Source organism: Eupeodes corollae, chromosome 1 (assembly GCF_945859685.1).
Source record: "Eupeodes corollae chromosome 1, idEupCoro1.1, whole genome shotgun sequence".
Lineage (NCBI taxonomy): Eukaryota > Metazoa > Arthropoda > Insecta > Diptera > Syrphidae > Eupeodes > Eupeodes corollae.
The window spans coordinates 227,692,546-227,706,902 of NC_079147.1; the positions used below are offsets into that span (position 1 = coordinate 227,692,546).

Here is a 14,357-nt window from a genome sequence, read left to right on the forward strand (position 1 = left end):
ATTAATTGAATTGAACGTTTTGGCACAAACAAAATTTGTGTTTTACAGATAAAAACGTCTAAATATGGACGAAAGTCTTCAACACAGAAATAAGCGGCATTTATTTCAACAGCAAGTCAACAAAATGTTTATAAATTTATAAGACAATTAAAACTTCAATAAAATAAATGTAAATCTGACGTACGCGAACTATTTACGGATTAAAAAGCAATGATTATTAAATCGTTTAAATGTTTCTTATTGTCAACAACATTCTAAAACGTATTGAAAATCTCAACCTAATACGATTAAAACAATTTAGAAACTAGCATTTATAAATGTCAAAGTTAAAGTTTTATAAGAAGCTGGTATTTTATGTAAGAATGTAAAGGTTCAAGACTTCATTTACAGTCAACTGCCTTTTTTGAATGAACATTTTGACTATAAGGCAAGTAGTTAGTTACTTAGTTCAAGTGTCGTTAATTCCAATTTCAAATACTTCACTAACCTCTAAATTCAGTAGAACGTGCAAAAAGTACAAAAAACATTATTATATACACACTCCTCACCGCCTGAACACAATACTTGAAGTTTTAAACTTAAAAAAACGCTTAAAGCAGAAGCTGTCATTAAAAACGCGCATTTTGAAGCAAAAGACTTCCACAATAAGCGCGACAAGAATTGAAGTTTCAAGCTGCCAAAAAAAATCTGCACATCATAAAATCAAAACAAGAACTTGATCCCTCAACTATCCATATAAATCATACAAATGTCAAAAATCTGTGCAGTATAAAGTCAAAAGTAAAAGTTTCAAGTATGACAGTACCACAAGCCTTAGCTTTAGCTTCACCATCGTGTTCAGCCAGTCTGGAAAGCATTATGGCTGAATTACAAACACGCTTCGGCTTCACCTGACGTTTACGAGTTCAGCCATATGAATTCAATGCATGCTATCACAATGAAGCTTCGACCTCACGTTTCGTTTCACAGTCATAAGGAAAAGAACGTAATGTAACGTAATGTGACTCCAAACGGATTCTCTAGTTCAATTATCTGAACATTTGCTTTGTCTGACAGCTCAACAGCTGTTAAAAAAATGTCAACAAACAAATTATTTCCACTTTGGAGGGATAAAATAATAGAAATGTCATTCAAAGCAACCTCGAAGCAGGCCCACCGTAACACGCAGAAGAAGCTGAAGCGTGTTTGTGATTCAGCCATTAAGTACTTTAGGATTTGTATTTTGTATTGCACTTGTATTGAACTTGCAGAAAATAAAATAAATCATAGAGAAATAAAGTTCAGCTTTCAGTTGAATGAAAAAATTATGATCAATTGTCATTTTGACAGAAGTAGACTTCAATTGATAGTTAGGGAGATTTTTCTTGACTAACTTTCCAGTCAACTTTCCAATAAAGTTGCCTTAATCGGAAAGCAATTTTTGGCAGCTGGTCAATCAGATACTAGAAACTTGCCATACTTGAAAGTCCCTTATGTCATCTGAACCTGCCGAATATAAATTAGGAATTTTGTGTTTTAAAATTTGATACATATATAAAAAAAATAAAATTGCCTTAGGAATAACAAAAGCATTTTGTAGCCTTAATTTCGGAAAAAAAAAAACACTGAAATTTGATTCAGGACTAAAAAAAACCCCAATGAACGTGGGTCAATTTTCCGATCGGCTTTCACCTCCGAAAACTTTAATAAATTTATGTTACTGTTTAACAAAAACAAGAACAAAGAAAATCTTTATAAATACAATATTTTTCTATTTACAGATTCTGGCTTGCAAGGTAAATAGGTACTTAATTAATTTGGCCAACAATAAAATAACCAAAAAATAAAAAAACAAAACATTGCAGTTTTTGCTTTTTACACATTATTAATTGCTGCTTTAACAATTCGTATTTTCATTTGCTTACTCGTTTAATTACAATTACTAATTTTAGTGTTTGTTTTTTAACTCAATACGTATTAATAAAATGTGTCTAAAAACAGCATGCAGTATTATAGTATTATAAAACAAACTAATATATTACACTTTGTTTCAGGATCCAAAGCTTTTGGATAAAGTAACAAAAAAGCACGGGACTGATTTAAACAAGCTTGATGAAAGATCGTTGACAATATGTTCGAATACAGATTACATCAATATCACTTACCATCATATAATATGTCCAGATGCTGCATGTGCCAAGGTAAGTGTTTTTACGTCTTCATTTAATAAGAAAAGTGCGGATTTAACTGTTGGATTGATGAGGCTTTAACAAGTCTCACAGTCTTTTGAGTTCATTGGACTAGATTCTAATAAACTGATGGTCAACAAGATTCTTGTTTTAGGAAACAAACTACGTTTTTTAGTTCGAATTGGAAATCGACTTCAAAATTGTGTCCAAATCTTCAAGCTTTTGTTAAATTATTGTTTTACTTTAAAGGAATTTTGTAGTATGTTTTTTTTTGCAAAATGCATACTGATCGTACAAAATTATGATATTTTTAAACTATAAAATATTTAAATATCTTCTAAGTTTTTGAGAACTCTTATGAGGTCTTAGATCTGACTCTTAGAGTCCAATTAAAGCATTCAAGGAAATCAATCAAATAGTCATTTATGGAAAAAAGTATTATCGGCCAATTATTTTGTGTTTCAAATTTTATTCTTCTATGTTCCTGAGAGACAATCATTTTAAAGCAAAAAGCAGCGTAATCCTTTTACTGATTTGTGCTTCAATTTTACGCAGTTCCAACGATATAATTCTTTCAAAAAAAACATTCATGTGGGATTTCAGTCAGAGATTTTTTCCAATGGTAGAAATGTTCAATAATCGCTATAACCGAATTATCAAAAACAAATTCAATTATCGGTTCTAAAAATAACTGTACCCAAAACTTTGATTTTTACAGCATTTATCGAGTTACTATTGGATACTGAAACCCAATGCTCCCGCATAAGCAACGTGGATATAATCAAGTCATTGGAAAAACAAACTTTTCCTTATGGGGATTTCATGGAAGAGAAATCAACGAATTCACGCTCTATTTATTAAATAATTAATCGAGTGGGCTATAATTTTAAATGGTTTCGTTAAATGTTTAGCAAACTAAGCTAAAAATCAAATTTTAAATAATTTAACAAAATCACCGGTTATAATGTATTTCACATTTTTCTAAAGTTGAAATCACAAAATGGCTATTTTGCCTTTTATGGGGTTTTCCATGAATCTGATTTCCTTCAAAAATTTAATTTTTCCTGGAGCATGAAACTTACTTACTTAAAGTGGCGCTACATGCGTCACCAGCCAGCTCGGTCCCTAGCTATCTGTCTCCAGTTTCGCACGCCAAGTTGGTTGAGGTCCTCTCCCAGCTGGGTGCGCCACCTGAGTCGCGCTCTTCCTCTACTGCGCCGGGCTGGAGCGTTGATGTCCATTTGCTCTAAATGACCCAGCCATCTAAGACGTTTGACTTTAATTCTTCTAACTAGGCCAGTGTCGTTGTACAGCCAGTACAGTCCGTCGTTATATCTTCCCCTCCATTTTCCATCTATGCAAACGAGACCAAAAACCACCCAAAGAATTTTTCTCTCGAAGCATCCTAAGACGCTCTCATCTTTCTTTGACAGGGTCCAGGGCTCAGCGCCATGAATGAGAACCGGAAAGATGAGTGCCATATAGATGGTGATTTTAAATGCTCGAGAGAGGACTTTACTTCTCAATTGCCTTCTAAGTCCAAAGAAGCAGCGATTTGCAAGAGTTGTTCTTCATTTGATTTCAGCAATGGTGTCGTTGTCTGAGTTTATAGCAGTGCCTAGGTTGATAAAGTCCTTAACTACCTCAAAGTTATAGCTTTCCATGATGAGGTTTTGTCCAAGAAGTCGTTGTTCAATGTCCTTTTTTTATGACATCATATACTTGGTCATGCCCTCATTTACCACTAAACGCATCTTCTTCGCTTCCGTCGCAATGCTCAAAAACGCTCCACTGACATCACGCTTTGATCTTTCAATTATGTATGTCAATATCATCTGCATATCCGAGTAATTGGATGGACCTTTGGAAGATTGTGCCTCTAATGTTGACGGTTGAATTTTGCACAATTCTTTCCAGAACGATGTTGAAGAAATCGCATGACAGTGCATCGCCTTGTGTAAAACCTTTTTTGACATCAAATGCATCGGTAAGATATTTTCCGACCTTGATAGAGCGGCGTGCATTCTCCATCGTCATTCTGCACAAACGGATAAGTTTGACAAGGATGCCTATAGATGCTGTCATATGCGGCTTTAAAATCGATAAAGAGATGTTGGGTATCGATTTGAAGTTCCTGGTTTTTTTCCAAGATCTGCAGTAGTGTGAATAATTGGTAAGGACCTAGCAGGTTGTTGACGATCTTATATGCAGTGTTAAGGAGACTGATGCATCTGTAGTTGGCGCAGTTTAGAGGGTCTCCTTTCTTATGTATCGGGCACACTATGCTGAGATTCCACTCATCGGGCATGCTTTCTTCCGACCATATTTTGCAGATGAGTTGGTGCATGCACCGTACCAAGTCATCGCCTGCTGCTTTAAATAGTTCGGCAGCGATGCCGTCAGCCCGAGCAGCTTTGTTTGACTTCAGTTTATATATCGCTATCTTCACTTCGTCAAGGTCGGGTAGGTGGAATTGTTGATCTGAGTCGCGTAGGTTGAGTGGTTCTATCTCCCTTACAGCGGAATTCGGTTCGTCATCACCGTTATATAATTTGGAGAAGTGGTACCCTTGGGAGGTTTTTCTTACCTTTTGGTAAAATTTACGAACCTCATTCCTGTTGTGACATCCCTCTATCTCCTCGATCGCGCGCTTCTCGTGCTCTCTTTTTTTTCATGTAAGGAGCATGAAACACGATTCGAATTATTTTGTATGTCGTTGTATTAGTGTAAGTTCGTGGACGTTTTAACGAGTAAAGTAGAGGTGTCAAATTCCCAACTAAACATTTTTTAAACATGGGAAATTTATGTTTTGACAGATCTAGAGCAAGAATAAATTGATTTATTTTACCCAATAAAAATCCTATTAGTTATTTTCTTAATCCTAATTACTTTTGAGTGACCTTAAATTAATAGGTCCGTTCCTAGGATTTAGGTTTGTTTGATTTTTTTGTAAGCACTGTCACAGTTAAGATGTGTTCAGGCGCTCTATTTTTAATAAAAGGTAATAAGCATTTTAAAAGCAAGTAAAAGAATTACAATTTTGGAACACCAAATAAACTAGCTAGTAAAATGCAGATCACTTTAGTATAGGTTATGTAATATAATTCTTTTAAGGACAGCTTGCTCGTTTTATTTTAAACAAATACAACTATTAAACTGTCCCATATTTAGTATGATAAACTTATGTATGTATCTTAAACACATTTAAGATACTAAAATGACTCCAACCATGAACCCATTTGTGCTAGTCATTGCACACCGATTTCTATTTTCATTTCCTCATCATGATTTCTCGCCGTTGGATCTCGAACTCCTAACATTTTGATTTACAGGTCTAGGTTTTTCTTTGTAAGCTTTTTAAATGTTCGATGACCTTACTTGTTTCTTTTGGAATTTTAATTTGCTTACTAAGAAGCTGGATAGAAGTAATTCAAGAGGTCTTCTTCTGCAATTACGTTGTTTTTCTAAGCTGGATGGAGCAGCGTGTTTGGTGTCCTGATCGATATCTACCTATGGCCTTGGTTAAAGGTACTACTTTCCCCAAAAGGTTTCGCTTTAATTCAAATTATGGAGCTCCATATATTAACAAATGCAGTTATGCTTCCCACAATTTCTCTGAAATGTTTTTGTCTATATGGACCTCTACCTGTTGCTGTACATTCCTCTTAATTAATGTTTTCACTCCATACCTGGGAGCATGGAAAATTAATTAGAGTTATTTAGTTTAAAATGAATACCTAATATATACTTTTTCGAGACAAAATTTTCTATAATTGGTTTTCCAAACGAGTTAAGGGGTTTCCGTCAACATGTCCCAGGTTAGGTTATGTTAAAGTGGCTGTCCATGATAAAATCAGACACACTTTGGCCAGTTTAATGGCCCATTGAGATACCACATGATTCTTAAGGCTTTCTCCTAAGCTCAGTGGAACCTGTTTGAGTCCTTATGAAACGTGAGAGACTGATTATACTGATATAATTTAAATCGTTTAAAATTAGATCGTTAAAGAAGAATTCTTCTAGGTAATTCTTGCGTTTTGAGCTAGAGCAGGTTATGTAAAGAGAAGGTGAAGAACTGTTTCCCCCTCTTCCTAATCCATGTGTCGTACTTTCCTGTTAGACAGTGTCCTGTTATGACTAATATTATCGAGCTTATATGCGATCTGCTTAGAGATAGCAAGCACCTTGCTCGCTTTAAATCCAGTGTTGGATGTTTTTTGTGACCTGACACGTGGTGATGTTGTTCCACCTGGTTTTTTCCTTTTCATAGCGTCTTGCATTAGCAAAAATTGCAAGTAGCGATTGGTATGCCAGCAATTGCCAAGCGTGGTAGGATGGGCTACACTGTACCGTTCCTGGCGAGTTCATCTGCCTTAAAATTACCTCGAATGTCTCTATAGCCCGGCACCCAGCAAAGGTGAATATTAAACTGCTGTGCCATCTCCATTAGAGATGATCGACAGTTACGGATTGTTATAGAGTTTTTGAACCATCTGTATAAAAATGGATTGACTAGTCTTCCAGGAATGCCCATCCTCCCAGAAAGATCTGGGAAGTATAGAAATCTGGAAATTTCTTTCGAATTGCAGTTGGGGAATAGTGTGGTCTGTGTGCTTTGAAATTAATTCTAAATGCCTAAGAATTACGGAGTGGCAAATGTTGTTGAGGCTTTGAGGCGAATTTATCTCGGTTTATAGCTTTCTCTAAAGCAGTCCACCATACTGCCACACCGTACATTAAAATCGGTCTGATAACTGATGTGTATAGCCAATGTATGATTCTGGGTTGTAAGCCCCATTTATTACCAAAAGCTTTTTTATCTCTTTCCTGCGCATGGCGTTTCCACATATCCCGGAAAGCATTGGATTCTTCATGAGGCCGGTTGGTGAAGTTTCGGCTTGAATGTCATAAGTTCCACCAGCCAGTCGTACTGCATTTGTTTTTTTTTTCTACTACAAAGTTGGATTTAGCCAATCAGAATCCTTTGACTACGTAGCCACTATCTTTGGGCAATGTCCCCATTGCCTTCTTCAGGAGGCCAATTCGTGAAGTTTCGGCTTGGATGTCATAAGTTCCATTTTTTTCTAAAATGAAATACATGTTTGAGTAGAATATCACCAAAACAAAAATGAGTCACTGCAATTTTGACAGTTCGTCGCTATGCAAGGCACCAGTTTTATAAATAAAGAATTGTCAAACTAAGTCAATGTCTAACAGTTGTATGATAAAATTTAAGGAGAAGCTTTACCGGACATAAAATAAAAGAAATACATAATATGAATATGGAGAACTGTTTTACAAAATTATCTTTCGATGGGTTTTGTATATGGTTTCAAAGTTTTGATGTCAAACTGTGTAAACATCCTTGTTTTGGAACTCGGATTGATATTTTTTATTTCTAAAAATTGATGACATTTGGTTTCATTGAAATGGCGGTGAATGTGGTAAAAAGATAGCTTAAGCATCAACTAATTCCAAAAACTATTTTGGTACCGACTTCGTCCTGTTGACTTTCTCTTTCTTATTCCTACGACTTATTGCCTATCGATTACCTTTTTTTTATATAAACCAGCAGCTCCTGAAAAATTCGACGCCCATCGGAAGGTTCACACAACATGAGACACTTCATTTGCAGTCAACTCCGTTCTTTTAACGCAAAATAAGAACAAGGTAGCTAGGTAATTTTTCAGATGTCATTGATTTCAAACGAGAAACTTTACTTGACCATCTTTTACTTGCAAAAAGTATCAATTACATTATCATCTAAAGAAAACTCCTTAGACAAGCTACATTTCCTTTATAAGTTGTGTTTTGTATTGTAATGAATAAGTCTTTATTCCTTTTCTAATGTTACAAACAATACTTTTACATAAAACTTGAAATAAAATTGAATAAATAAATAAATCACAAAGTTATGAAGTTCAGTTGCATTAGTTGGAACGAAATTTTTTGATGGCAACTGGGCCTTTTTAAATCGTCTCGGGTGATGAATTGTGTGGATTTTGGGCCGTCCGGCGGTGGCGTAATTAGTTCGCACTTTTTTGAAAACGATGTTAATGAGGCGATCACCGTTAACAGCAAGCGAATAACGATGATAACTAATTTCTTTTGGCTCAAATTGAACCATATGGTCCTAGACGGCCGGCGTTACGTGCCACACAGCAACGCCACGATTGACATTTTCATCATCTTCCCGCCCTTATTGTTAAACCCTATACTAGAGACTTGGCTTACCTTCAAATCTCTTATGTTATATTGAAGCCACCATTGACGCCATATGGCCAATTTTATTGGGAAAAATAGTGACAAAAATTTGATACATTGAATAGAAATATGCCGAAATCCTCTTTTGAAAATAAAACTCATTACAAAATTAATTCCAACAATATTTTTGCCTTGTATTAGTATTTAAAATTCTCAAGCTCTTTAAAAAATACCCTATACCTAAAAAGGCAAATGAAAATTAAAAGCTAAAGGTACAAAAAACTCAAACATGTGGGGATTTTCATTCAGTTTTGACTTTGTGAGTATTCGAATTTTGTGAACAAAAAACATGCACTTTAGGCCAATCTTTCCCTTAATTTCAAAACAAAAACATAGGTTACATAAAACTTTGTGCCCAAGGCTGAAGACAAGAATAACAAAAAATGTAACTGCTTGCATATACATACATATATATATGTATGTTGGCATAGGTATACGTATATCTGACATATATATTTGTTGCCTTTTCAGTACTCATGTATCTATATGCAGTGCGGTTAAAAAAAATTCCAGATTTTTCCTTTAATGCATGTTTTTCTTAAAATATATTATTTTAAAAATTAGTGAAATAGCGAGTCTCATGTTCAAAACTAACCGGATTTTTAAAAGATATCAAGTCTCGACTATAGGTTCCATGTCACATCACTAAAAAAGTTTATATTTTAGAAAATTAAGAAATTTAAAAAAACCGTGCAAAGCAAAAAGTTATCACATAATTGCTAAAAGCTCCAACGTCAACGCAATCAAAAACAACAGTCAAAATATGAAGGCTTATATAAAATTTCCTCCTGAATGACCCTATTGTACCTTGAACAGAGCTTCCGACGAGCTTAGTCTATCTATGAGACCAAGTTGAGTAAGCGCTTACAAAAATTCAAAAACTAGTAAGAGTAAGCGCCTACAAAAATTAGATCTTTATGTATTTTGACTAGAAAACAAATTCACATCTCAATGTGTTAAGCATTATTGTTAAAAGTAAGTTAGTGAAAATACACCCAATAGACTTTTAAACTATAAATAAAGGTTCTAATATTCTTAAAATCATCTTAACTGCTTTGTAAATAAAATAGTTTCGTTTTGAATTATTAGGAAAGTAAGTTTAACATGTTTTATCTTTATGAAGAATAGTAAGGGTGCTCAAAAGATTTAATATTAAACTTATTAAATGTATATGGACCTTAACACCAAATTACTGGCACCAGTGACTGCATTCTGCAATTTCATCAAATTGTCTTCACAAATGTGCGCAATCGATTGTGCAAGCAAAGCAATAGAATTGTTCAGCGGTGGTGTTTTGGGTATAATGCAATTTAAACGATACATATTGTTAATTAGAGATGCCGATGCTACAACCTCTTTATGTTAATTTAAAATCTTGCAAACATTTTTGACTAATTGGCTCACAGAATACAAATTTGCGCATAAGTTTGGAACATATTGTACATCGTAAACGGCAGCATTTGTTTTCTTCTTACCATCTACAAAAGTCAAATTAACATCCCCAATACCTTCTACTGCCAGCTTTGCATTTTTAGCAACAATAATTTCTTTGTGGGTTGGTGACCTAAGATTCTTCAATAATGACTTGCACATCGCTATATGTGCTGGTGCTTCAGAATCTACAAACCATGCTCGTTCTGAGACTTCATTCTTGGCTAAAAAAAGTTGAAAACATAGCAATTTCATTCGATTTATTTCTTACTCTTTTCTTATTTGGACACTATCTTGCGAAAAGACCAATTTCTCCACAGGTGTGGCACCTGATCTTCTGATGTGACTTATGTTTTTGCTGCTTATGCTTTGGTTTCACAAACATGGCACTATCAATTGATTACGGATTGTATTTAACTTCTTGCAATAATAGAGTCTTGACAGCATCACATGTTAGTATTTTGGTTGAGTTTTCAACAGCCATAACCAAAGGTTTATAATCTGCAGGCAACCCTGCTAACATCAACTACGCAACAACTTTGTCATCAATTATTAGTCCAGCCTTTTTAACCTTTAATGAGGTCATAACCATTTTGTTCACGTAGCCTTCCATGGAATCACACTCGTCCAACTTCAATTCAACGAGTTGTTTCAGCAAATCCACTATCCATGTACTTTTAGCTGATAAAGCATCTGATATGTACGAATAGGTTTGGGTTTCAAGCAACAAAATAAGCTCAGACTTCGCTTTCAGATCAGTTGCTATTTGGACAGGCATCCAGTTCATTCTCAAAGCAATCCCATAATCCTCTGATTACTAAATATGATTTGGTCACAATCTTTCAAACATCAAAATTTTCTTGTCCCTTCAGTTTTCTACGGACACAGTATTTAAAGCCATGATCAGTTTAATTTCGATTTAAAAATAAAATTTAAAAACAAAGCATATATCTTACGGGACCTTTGCCCATAACCTGATGAAAAACGGGTTTAAAAACAATAAACCGAGGAAATTCGGGAAGAAATAAAAAACTATGTTTATTCTTTGATAATCAGAAATAGAATAGTGCAAATATTTATTTTTATTATAAAAATAAATTACAAAAAAGAAGTTATTATTCACTCAGGGCCTTACCAATAATCAAATTTAGTGACGACTTAAATATTTAAGTGGACTCTAAATAATGAACCATACCAATAATCAATTTAATAGTCAGCTTAACGCTAAACGTCACTCTAAATTTTAAAGTAGAGAAACGCGTGTTTAACTTCGTGATTAAGGTTTAGCGTCATGTTTGTGCTGTCATTCTGGCAGTTGGCAGGAAAAGAAATTTTTCGTATGTTTCTTTAATCTGCTGCAAATTTATTTTTGGCTGTGACCGTGAGCTCATAAAAATTAGCGATCAAAATAAACAAATAGATTAATTTCTTTTTATTTAAATATATAAGTAACATTTCAATTTATTTCAGAGTAAATTGTTATTCCAATGGCAATAAAGCGAAGTCGGGTCCGTTAACTGGACACCAGCAATGAAGGAGTTGCTGGTTGAAGCAGTAAAGCCGTTTTCTATGACAGTGGAGAGTAAACTCAAGGATGGAAAAACACTCAAAGCTAAATTTGAAGCTTGACAGAGCATTCAGGAAATGTTAAATGCCACTGGCTATTGCCTTAAAAACGCAAGCCAGGAGCAAAATAAATTAAGTCGGTTTCAGAAGGAAACTGGTGAACACCCCCCAAAGAACATTGAAATATCTGCAATGTTGTCAGTGGACTTCCAATTAGATAATGCGAGATTTGATACCGATGCAATTCACTCATATGTCTGTTTGGCAACAAATGTAGTAGATAATGTAATAGAGCAGAGTTTAGTTAAAGACGTGTTTAATTTGGTTATTGCTTAACACACAAATAAACTCGTCTCTAAAGTTTAACGTGGCGTTTATCTAAACGCTTCTTTAGGCAATAATTATTGGTAAGGCCCTCAGTGTTTAAAGCCAAAATTATAAACAAGTGTCAAGTATTCATTCTTTTAGAACAACAGAAATGCCCTTGTGATGCTTGTTTGAAGCTATTAAAAGGCTTGTTCTCATCAAGCCATCGCACACCCGTTGTAAAAGAAGATTTTTTAAGAACATACACTCATCCTAAAGTTCACTTTTGTAGCTTTAAATTTTGAGGTCGATGGAGTTCTTTCACATATTTTCGATAAATTGATGGTATCAATGCCACACTTACGTCGAAAAGTTTTTTTTTGACTTTAGCAATTTATTAAAATCAAAAAAAGATAGGTTTTAAAATTAATGAATCCGGAATGTTTTTAACAGCACATCACTGTATGCTCGCATATCCCACAACACATGTCTATACTACGAAAATACCCTGAAAAAACTTCGTTAATGGGAGATATTGTGTGCGGAAAAAGTTTACAATTTTTCTCGTCATCGGAAGTTTTCTCATTTTGTCTGGTGTCCATGTTTCAGAACATCAGAACTTTTTCTAACCATCAATCTACTTTCATATCTTATTTTGCTACCACCCTTCTTCTATGCCTTGGCACATTGACCAGATGGGAAAATGTATACAGATTCAATGGTGGATCTGTAGGATTATGTCTTGGACGGTAGTGGGGATGAACCCAACGCAACACTTCTATTCCTTTGAAAAATAAGACTTATTCTATACAACATTTGTATTTATTATATTAGTTACGCAATGTATAAGCTTTTATTTCGGCTCTATTCAAGATTACATAAATCATTATTTAAAAAATCATTTTCCGATACATTATTAGGTACAATAGCTTTAGTGTTACAGTGTTAGAATACCAGGAAAAGGAATCTATTATGGACTGTACTTAAAACACCTGCATTAGAGGTTATATAACCATCATAAATAAACTTGTTGGTGTTTTGGACACAGATATTTTTTCGTAAGTCTCCGCCTTTGAGCAGAATAGTTAAGTAATGTCAAATAGTTAAAAGTCTTTCATAATAAAGAGTTCTAAAGAAAGAGGTTTCATTTTGAAAAGCATGACAACTTTTACTTTTGAAGTTTTCATATTTTGACATTTGATAAGTTAAAACTACGTCAGTACTTAAAATAGAACGATTATTTATTCAATAATGCATTGAAGATGTTTTAATTCATTACAAAAACAACGAAAAAATCAAAATTTTGCAAGAAAAGTTTCCTTACCGTATTTTTTTTAAAGGGTTATCACTAGGGCTAGCATTTCCAAGCACTTAAAAACGCAAAATATGCGCTTAAAATGTACTCTTAAAAGCCCGGTTTTCGTATTGCAAGTTTAAGTTGAATCCACATTTATCAGACAGAGTTTTCCATTCGCGAACCCATTCCACCTTCCTGTTTATTACAAACTTCGTAAGAATATTGGGTTATCTGTGCATTGGTGATCTAAAGGTTTTTATGATAACATCAAAATGTAGCTTGAGAGTATAGTGATATAATGAAGGTAAACCAAGGAATAAGAACGAAATTTGGCGTATTCATCGGCAGTCGTACCAGTTTTTCAACTTCTTCATATGAACGTTAACCCCAAGTTTGGCAACTATAGCTCATGACAGAGCGCATAATTGATTCAAAGACCTTGTATTTCGCGGAGGTCTTAATTTCATTGTTCCCGATTATATCTTTCCAGGAGGAATTTATAAGCTTTTTAGCGGAAACCAGTTTTTTCTTAAGGTGGAGAGAAAACTTTATGTTTGATTGCAGTATAACACCAAAGTGTTTGTATTGTGTGACTGTTTCAATTGATTCACCATCTAGAAACCATTTTTCGCCGTTTCCCAATTTTGTTTGCCTTTTGCGAATGATCATAATTTTTTTTAAATTTATTGTAAGCCTCCAGTTTTTACAATAAGTACTGAGTTTATTGATCATAAGTTGAAGACTCGGTGGAGATTCAGCAAACATAACGAGATCGTCAGCATAAAGAAGCACTTTAATTCTTGTTTCAGCTACGAATACTCCAGCAGGTAGAAGAGAAGAAATATCGTCAATGAACAGTGGAAACAATATTGCACTCAGAAGACAGCCTTGCTTCACGCCTGATGTTGTGTTAAACCATTCTGACATACTTTTGCCATCCCACACCGATTGTCGAGTATTTTGGAACATATTTCTGATATCTTTTAACAGCTTCGTAGACAATCCTTTCTGAGACAGTTTGTAGAACAATGCATTGCGATCAATAGAGTCAAAAGCTGCTTTAAAGTCGACAAAAAACATGACATAATTTTTAATTTTTTTTTCAGAAAATGTAGGGCAATGGTCGTCACAGTGAAAATGTTGGTTATCGTTGAGTAGCCTTTACGAAAACCTGCTTGATACTCACTCAATACTTCGTTTCTTTCTATATAATCGTTTATTCGATTAAGTAGAATAGCAGAGAAAATTTTTGCTGTTGAGTTCATGAACGATATGCCCCTGTAGTTACATGCCAAATTAACATCACCTTTTTTATAGATCGGGTA

The 14,357-nt window shown here is 34.4% G+C and overlaps 1 protein-coding gene across 5 annotated transcripts in view; it reads left to right on the top strand.

The window, feature by feature from the left end:
* LOC129953831 (1-phosphatidylinositol 4,5-bisphosphate phosphodiesterase) overlaps positions 1 to 14,357 on the top strand; it is a 109,438-nt gene that overhangs the window by 65,165 nt on the left and 29,916 nt on the right. For 2 of the 5 annotated variants that reach the window (XM_056067315.1, XM_056067316.1), the window contains exons 4-5: positions 1,761 to 1,775; positions 2,034 to 2,180. In XM_056067315.1, the coding sequence (XP_055923290.1) occupies positions 1,761 to 1,775; positions 2,034 to 2,180 (162 nt within the window). Of the gene's footprint in view, positions 1 to 1,760; positions 1,784 to 2,033; positions 2,181 to 14,357 lie in introns of all 5 variants that reach the window. The other 3 variants (XM_056067317.1, XM_056067318.1, XM_056067319.1) reach the window with 2 other exon arrangements.